General features: G+C 47.7%; 1 protein-coding gene across 6 annotated transcripts in view; it reads left to right on the plus strand.

Moving 5' to 3' along the window:
* Positions 1-7,358, plus strand: part of dysf (dysferlin, limb girdle muscular dystrophy 2B (autosomal recessive)) — a 440,247-nt gene extending 432,889 nt beyond the window's left edge. For all 6 annotated transcript variants that reach the window (XM_060835988.1, XM_060835909.1, XM_060836235.1 and 3 more), the window contains one exon: positions 3,988-7,358. In XM_060835988.1, the coding sequence (XP_060691971.1) occupies positions 3,988-4,026 (39 nt within the window). In that variant the 3' untranslated portion in view covers positions 4,027-7,358. The remainder of the gene's footprint in view (positions 1-3,987) is intronic.
* The last annotated feature ends 1,771 nt before the right edge of the window (positions 7,359-9,129 follow it).

Raw genomic sequence — 9,129 nt, forward strand, 5'->3', positions numbered from 1 at the left:
TTACATCAATTAATGTTAGCTCCATGATCATGAGGCTAGATTTAGGAATTGAATATAAATTCCACCAGCCGCCCAGTGGGATTTGAACCCAGGACAGAGCATTAGCCTGATTAAGGGATATGCTAATTAGGTATCATGCGGCTAGAGCACTAACTCTGTACTTTCCTGCCTTTTCTCCATAACCCTTGATTTCCTCACTGATCAAAAACCTGTCTATCCCAGCTTTGAGTACACTGGATGACCCAATCTCGTAAAGAACTTCATAGCTTGACTCCCCTGTGAGAGAAGAACATCCTTGTCATCTCTGTCTCCCTCCCTTCACTGAGATTACACCTTTGGGAGGGAATTGGTTTAGCTCAGTTGGCTGGATTGTCGATTGACAGAGTAATGTTTTGCCAACAGCGTGGGTTCAAATTCCCGTCACCAGATTGAAGTTACCATTAAGGACTTCCCTTCTCAATCTTTTACCTCATCTGAGGTCTGGTGACCCTCAGGTTAAATCCCCACCAGTCGCTTCTCTCTAATGAGAGAGCAGGCCCCATGGCCTGGTAAGACTATGGTGACACAGCAACAATTGTCTAGTTCTCTCCCTCAAGGGGACACAACCATTTACATTGCCAAAGAATCTTGTGATACAGCTGGATTATGTGTTGAAACTCTACAGTCATTGACAGAGAAATGAGTCCAGAATAAAGGGGCACAGGTTTATAATTAAAATCAAGCAACTTGGGGGTGAACTGTGAAAATCTGAAGCAGGTTGCTCCAAAAGGCAATGGACTCTGGAGTGGAATTTAGAAAACTTAGATAAGGTCTTGTTTGGTATTTCTCTTCAAGGATATGAGTTAGTATTCCAGATATGACCTCATTCAATAGCGGAATGGGCTTCAGCAGCTGAATGGCCTCCTCCTGTCCCTGTATAACAGGATTGAGGGGCTGAATGGCCTCCATCTGTTCCTCTGTAACAGGATTGAAGGGCTGAATGGCCTCCTCCTGTTCCTGTGTAACAGGATTGAGGGGCTGAATGGCATCCTCCTGTTCCGGTGTGTAAGGATTGAGGGGCTGAATGGCCTGCTCCTGTTCCTGTTTAATGAGTTGAAGGGGCTGAGTGGCCTCCCCGTGTTTCAATGCAGCCTTGATGTCAAGGGTTGTCACTCTCATCTTACTGAAATAACTCTGCAGAGGCCCTTCATTTACACATGGAGAGTCCTTGACACTGATCCAACCCCCTCAGAGCCAGCTCTCAGAGTGAACAGAGCCTCTGACACTCCTGTTTATACCTGTCAGCCAGGGCTCCCTGATTGCACCACATTAACAGCCCCAGTCAGGGGAACTCATATTCTATGAATATGTTACAATCACTCCCCTCCCCTCTGGAGTTCAGCTCTTTTGTTCATGTTTGACCCAAGGCTGTAATGTGGTCAGAAGCTGAGTGACCCTGGTGGGACCCACACTGGGTGTCACTGAGCAGGTTATTGCTGAGCACTGTTGATGACACCTTCCATCAGGTTACTGACGATCGAGAGGATTGGTTGGATCTGATTGGTCCTGCATTCAGACACACATGGGTGGTTTGTCATATTGTCTGTTGATGTTAGGATTGGACTGGAGGAGCTTGGCCCAGGATGCAGCAAGTTCTGGAGTGCAAATCTCAAGTCCTAGTGTTGGAATGTTGTTCGAGCCCACAGCCTCTAACTAGGTTTGTGTGGGAGACAGTATCACATTTGGCCCATGCTCTGTACGTGCAAAGAATTGATGCCCAACTTCTCTAGGCCTTGGCATGGCTCTAGGCCTGCCTCCTGGCCTGGAGGTAGCACAAGGATCAGTGATTGACAATGATACATGAAAGGATGAGGGTCACCAAATGCAACATTTCCAGGTTTACTGATAACACAAAACTGGGAGGGATTGGGAATTGTGAGGAACTAAATTGTGAGTTTAGCTTTATGTTCCCTTACTGAGAGATCCACTTAATGCCTCTCCCCCGACTCCCTCCATCCCTGCCCTCCCATTGCCGCTACCACCAGTGGAAAGAGATTTGTTACCTCATCTTATTATTTACTCTAAATACCTCATTGCGATCACTCTTAAACCTCAAATACTCCAGGGGACACATGGCTGTTTGTATAACCTCTCTTCATAATCTAAGATTTGTAGCTAACTGGTTAACCTCTTGCTGTAGACTTGGCTAGAACCCAGATGCTCCATCTCCCAGGAGTGATCCTATAGGAGGGTTCCATTGATGTACATACACCAGAGGGAAATAGCCTGATGCATTGAGAACTCGGGTGACTTCGGATTTCCCCGAAATCAGGATAGATTTCAGGCATGGTACATCAAGGATGAGGAAGGGATTCAGACTGATTGGCACTTGTGGGAACACCCAATGGGATTAAAGGCTGGTGGATATCCTCAGTCACAAATGTCTGAGGGTCTACAGTGTGACACCCACCCACCCCTGTAGGAAGAGGGATCAATGGACAGAGGGAGGAGTGCCGTGGGTATAGAAAGCTGGAGGAAAGATGAATGAGTGATGGATGAGAGGGGAGGGAATGGATTTCGATGAGCTGGGATGGCAGAGAGTTGGTTAGAAGATTGGGGAACAGTCATTGGACATAAGTTAAGGAGAGTTGACTGAACAGAAACTGTTGGGTAATGAGGTGAGCTTAATGGGTAGCAGAGCACAGACAGAGATTGAGGACATGAAAGGTGACATCAAAATGTACGGCAAGAGGATTCATCAGCAAATTTACAGACAAAGGAGAGATGGTTGGTTAGAGGAATAGTGTAGAAATCGATTCTTGAACTTGGGATAGAGGGCTGTAAATGGCCACGGATCAAGAAGAAGTTGACAGGAAACAGAGAGCGGAAATGAATGGGCCATTTTCCAAATGGTAGGTAGTCACTAGTGAAGTAGCGCAAGGACCAGTGATTGACAATGATACGTGAAGGGATGAGGACCACCAAATAGAACATTTCCAGGTTTACTGATCACCTAAAACTGGGAAGGATTGGGAATTGTGAGGAGGATATAAAGAAGCTGGAGAAGGTGTTGTAGACAAGTTGAGTGAGTGGGCAGACACGTGGCAGATGCAGTATAACACGGTTGAATGTGAGGCTGTACACTTTGATATGAAAAACAGAAAGGAAGAGTGAGAGATTGGGAAGTGAGAATGTACAAAGGGATCTGGGTGTCCTTGTACACCAGCCAATGGAAGAAGACAGATGGGTTCAGCAAGCAATGAGGGAGGGAAATGATACACTGACCTTCATTGCAAGAGGGTTTGAGTTCAGAAGCAGGGATAGCTTACTGCAGTTATACAAGGCATTAGTGAGATCACAGCTGGAGTATAGTGAGCAGTTCTGGTCTCCCTCCCTCAGGAAGGGGATAGACGGAGCACAGGAGGGGTTCACGAGGTTGATACTGGGGTTGGCAGGACTGTCCTATGGGGAGAGATTGGTTTGACTGGAGCTGAAATGAATAAGGTTGAGACGTATGAGAGGTGGGTCTGATTGAAATGAATAACATTCTAACATGGCTGGATGGACTGGACGCAGAGAGGATATTTTCCCTGGGTGGGGAATCTAGAACCAGAGGCACAGTTTCCGAATATGGGATAGACCATTTAAGCATGAGATGAAAGATCTTTTCTCTCAAAGGCTGTGGAATTCTCAACACAGAAGATTGTGGAGGTCAAGGATATTATTCAAGAAAGAGATAGATAATTTTCTGTAGTTTTCAAGGGGATATGGGGAGAAAGTGAGAAGATGGCTTTGCGATAGGGGACCAGCCGTGATCATGGCCAGGTTTCCATGATCAGGATTACGGAGCTGGGTAGAAGCTGGCTCGGAGGTTCCAGAGAACGGACATCGAGGTAGAAACATCGGATTAAAACATTAGAGAGCTTGAACTGAGCTGGGCTGTTTTAATAACGTTGCAATCTGCATGTGATAGAAGATGAATCTAACTCTTTGCATCCATTTCCACAGGAATATGCTGCTATGAAGTTGGTGAAACCTTTCAACTGAGGCCGTCCAGTCGGAAAGGGGCAGGATGAGGTGGAGGTCCCCAGGCCAATGCTGTCCACACCTCACCTCCAGTGGGTACCTGTGCTTACAGGGAACAGTATAGCCTTCCAGCCTCATGCCCAACGCTTGCAGCCAGTCATGGGGAGCTAGCTGATGCCATTCCCATCACTGCTTCTACACACTGTCGGTGTTAGACGGAGGTGTTTGCTCACCAACCCTGCTTACTCCGATCTCTGCTGACTCATACTCCTCTCCCTCTCTCTCTCTCTCTCTTCCTCCATGCTTTCTCTCTCTCTCTCTGTGTCTGGCCAAGCTCACATGTAGCGGCTTCATCAAAGAGTAAGTGGATGTTGCAATTGGAACCATCTAATGGCGGAACAGCTGCCTCTTCTGTGTGTACTGTATGGTTTCTTGGCTTTAGACCTGGGGTTGTTACTTCTATTGCACTGCGAGATCCCTCTTCTCCTCCATTCCCCCCATCCGACCCTCTGCCTCAAGATTGGTCTCCCCGCCCGCTGGTGAAAATCAGACCCTAGTCAATGACCGGCCAAGGTAGCTGGAGGGTAATGGGAGTCAGTACCTGAGGTAGCAGCTGGACACCCTTGTCGTTATGAAACGCGCCTTCCATCGTCTCCTGCCTTTGGAACCTCGATGGTACAACAGACATGAATGAAGGACTTTTCTGTTAAAGGTGGTGCCTTACACATAATGCCCTGTCAAGCCCTTCCAAAGACATCTCCCACCACGTTCGCTAACAGATCAAGAAACAGAATGTTCACCTGCTTTTATCTGATCACTGACATGCCCTCTATATCACCATCTTTTTTATTCATTGATGGGCTGTGGGTGTCGCTGGCTCGTCCAGCGTTTATTGCCTGTCCCGAATTGCCCTCGAGAAGGTGCTGGTGAGCTGCCTTCATTTTTTTTCCGATTTTTCAGCGAATCGATTTTCTTTTGCTTTGAGCCCTGCCCTAATGACGTTACCATGTGAGAGAATGAGCGGTAAATGGAGCTGAATCTTTCCCCTCCGACGCTAGTGAATGGCAATGTATTAGCCATGCAACATTACAGGACAGTATTATAGGAACTGCACTTACTCTGCTCATAGCCACTGTACAAAACACCGACATCTCAATAATCTGAAACCCTCACTGAGAAATAACCACTCAGTGGTTAGCACCACTGCCTCACAGCTCCAGGGACCCGGGTTCGATTCCAGCCTCGGGCGACTGTCTGGGTGTAGTTTGCACATTCTGCGTGGGTTTCCTCCGGGTGCTCCGGTTTCCTCCCACAGTCCAAAGATGTGCAGGTCAGGGTGAATTGGCCATGGGGAATACAGGGTTACAGGGATAGGGTAGGGGATGAGGGTCTGATTGGGATGCTGCTCAGAGGGTGCTTGTGTCTGAATGGCCTGTTTCCACACAGTAGGGATTCAATGAAAATATCACCCTAGGGCCTGGAGATCTCTCTCCACACTGGGGCCTGGAGATCTCCCTCTACACTGGGGCCTGGAGATCTCCCTCCACACTGGGGCCTGGAGATCTCTCTCCACACTGGAGCCTGGAGATCTCTCTCCACACTGGGGCCTGGAGATCTCCCTCTACACTGGGGCCTGGAGATCTCCCTCCATACTGGGGCCTGGAGATCTCCCTCCACACTGGGGCCTGGAGATCTCTCTCCACACTGGAGCCTGGAGATCTCCCTCCACACTGGGGCCTGGAGATCTCCCTCCACACTGGGGCCTGGAGATCTCTCTCCACACTGGAGCCTGGAGATCTCCCTCCACACTGGGGCCTGGAGATCTCTCTCCACACTGGGGCCTGGAGATCTCCCTCTACACTGGGGCCTGGAGATCTCCCTCCACACTGGGGCCTGGAGATCTCTCCACACTGGGGCCTGGAGATCTCTCCACACTGAACCCTGGGATCTGGTGATCTCCCTCTCCTCCCTGAGACTTGGCGATTTCCCTCCACCCTGGGGTCCGGAGAGCCCTCTCCATCTTGGGGCCTAGAGATCTCCCTCCACCTGGGGCCTGGTGACCACTCTCCATCCTGAGACCTGGTGATCTCCCTCCACACTGAGACTTGGCGATCACCCTCCATCCTGGGGCCTAGAGATCTCCCTCCACACTGGGTCCTGGAGATCTCCCTCTACACTGGGGCCTGGAGATCTCTCTCCACACTGGGGCCTGGAGATCTCTCTCCACACTGGGTCCTGGAGATCTCCCTCTACACTGGGGCCTGGAGATCTCCCTCCACACTGGGGCCTGGAGATCTCCCTCCACACTGGGGCCTGGAGATCTCCATCCTGGGGCCTAGAGATCTCCCTCCACACTGGGTCCTGGAGATCTCCCTCTACACTGGGGCCTGGAGATCTCCCTCTACACTGAGGCCTGGAGATCTCCCTCTACACTGGGGCCTGGAGATCTCCCTCTACACTGGGGCCTGGAATCTCTCTCCACACTGGAGCCTGGAGATGCCCAAAATAAGGTGTCTTTTTTTTTTGCAGATATAAAACCTGCCGTAGTAATGCAATATCTTTCTGGTCTATACAAAGAAACCCTTTCAATTCTTGGAGAAATCCCGAATGAAGTAGGAACTGCCTAAACGTTAGCATTAGACTTTCAGGAGAGGAGTCAGGAAGGATGGAACTTGCTGTATAGTGAGATATGTTAACAAAGAGTAATGCCTTGCCCCTCGTCAGGACCAATGCAAAAATTCCAAATGTCAGTCTCTACACTTTATGCTGTGGGAGGATAAACGATGGTCAAGCTAACTCTGATTGGTTGAGATATTGCTATGGAGAAAATGAAAGCAGATTCCAAGTTCCTGGATAATTCAAGGGTTAGTAGAGAATGAATCCCTGTGTAGATAAGTGTGAGCCTGGGTGAACCACATGGGGAGCTGTCTGGTCAATGCATTGGGCCAGTGGACTGTGGAACCAAAATCTTCCGAAACTTATTTTTCTCTCCAGCAATACTTGACTTGTCCCTCAATCCATGGAGAAGGAGTCTGGCACTCTCTATCCCGATAAAATTTATGGATATCATGTTCATTGACACATGGAAGATTGAGATCGAAATGGCTTTTTGTTCAGCAAGGGGTAAGGGGCAAGGATGTGTAAATGAGGTTGGGATGATCGAACAGAATATAGCGTAAATGAGATGCTGAATGGTCCTGTGTCCCTATATCCCCCACCGTATCCGCCTTGTCACACAGTCCTCCTTGGGGTGGGCAGAAGCATGAGAGGGGAATGCTCTGAGTGTTGGTTGATGTGAAGAAATAACTGATTTTGTTGTTGGTTTTGCAAGAATATGAAGCTTGACATGTTTGAATTTAAAATAAATAAATATATATATATTTTAAAAACATTGCGATTGCTATATTTTCAGATTTTTTGCAGAAGCAGACAGCAGTGCTGTTTCTCACCCCCCCCTCCCCTCCCCCCTGTCTTTCTTGCTCATTCTTGGACCCCAAGGCCTGTATAAAATTGATAGTGTTTACCCAATGATGTACAACAGTGTAACCAGCAGTCATAAGAATGGAACCCTATGTTAGGAACTGCATACTGCAATCATGCATGTTCCCATTGTTACGTGAATTATATAACCTTAATTTTATTTCCTATCATTCAAGGATAGACCTTGGAGTGCAGGTTCATAGCTCCTTGAAAGTGGAGTTACAGGTAGATAGGATAGTGAAGAAGGCTTTTGATATGCTTTCCTTTATTGGTCAGAGCATTGAGTACAGGAGTTGGGAGGTCATGTTGCGGCTGTACACGACATTGGTTAGGCCACTGTTGGACTATTGCGTGCAATTCTGGTCTCCTTCCTATCGGAAAGATGTTGTGAAACTTGAAAGGGTTCAGAAAAGATTTACAAGGATGTTGCCAGGGTTGGAGGATTTGAGCTACAAGGGGAGGTTGAACAGGCTGGGGCTGTTTTCCCTGGAACGTCGGAGGCTGAGGGGTGACCTTATAGAGGTTTATAAAATTATGAGGGACATGGATAGGATAAATAGACAAAGTCTTTTCCCTGGGGTCGGGGAGTCCAGAACTAGAGGGCATAGGTTTAGAGTGAGAGGGGAAAGATATAAAAGGGACCGAAGGCGGCAAATTTATCACGCAGAGGGTGGTACATGTATGGAATGAGCTGCCAGAAGAAGTGGTGGAGACTGGTACATTTGCAATATTTAAGAGGCATTTGGATGGGTATATGAATAGGAAGGGTTTGGAGGGATATGGGCTGGGTGCTGGCAGGTGGGACTAGATTGGGTTGGGATATCTGGTCGGCATGGACGGATTGGACCGAAGGATCTGTTTCCATGCTGTGCCTCTCTATGACTCTCTGACTCTGTGATATGGGCCTAGTGTGGGAAAATGCGACCACTGTCGGTAATGGTGTATTTTCAGCAGTACAGACTCGATGGGCCAAAGGGCCTTATGTGTTCAATGCGATTCTAAGATTCTAAAATCGCTTGGTTCTCCCAAACTCACCATATATCTAAATGTAATAGCTGCTTGAGAGAGCTAGTACAGATAAGTTGGGCCAAATGACCTCCTTCATCCTGATTAAGCTCCATGATTTAGTGATCTGTTTCAAATTACACATTTATCCCACTCCAGAACTGGTGCTGAGGAACCATCACTAGACAGCAACCATTATAAATTGTCCACAGGTCCTTTACTGTGAATTACAGAGTAAGAGGAAGGTGTTCAGGGCTTTAAACCTGTTCTTTTTTGCATACAAAACAGCCTGAAGGTTTACCCAGACCATTGGGGAACAGTGTGATATCGGGAGAGCCAATGAGCAATCTGTAAAAAGATACTTTGAAACACTTGCATTTGAATAGCACCTTTCATAACTGCCAGATGTTTCAATGAGCTTTGGAGCAAATAAGGTGGTTTTGGAAAGTAGTCACTGCTGTAGTGTAAGAAATGATGTGGTCAGGAACAGCAAGCTCCTACAAACACGAAATCTCGAAAATGCCAAGGAAAGTGACATTTTGGAAACATTGTGGAATTAGGAGGAAAACGTTCGACTGGTTGGAGTCCTTTCTGGAACATAGGAAGATTGTTGTGATTTGTTGGAGGTTCATAACACAA

The sequence above is a fragment of the Hemiscyllium ocellatum genome, chromosome 1, assembly GCF_020745735.1.
Source record: "Hemiscyllium ocellatum isolate sHemOce1 chromosome 1, sHemOce1.pat.X.cur, whole genome shotgun sequence".
NCBI classification, from domain to species: Eukaryota; Metazoa; Chordata; class Chondrichthyes; order Orectolobiformes; family Hemiscylliidae; genus Hemiscyllium; species Hemiscyllium ocellatum.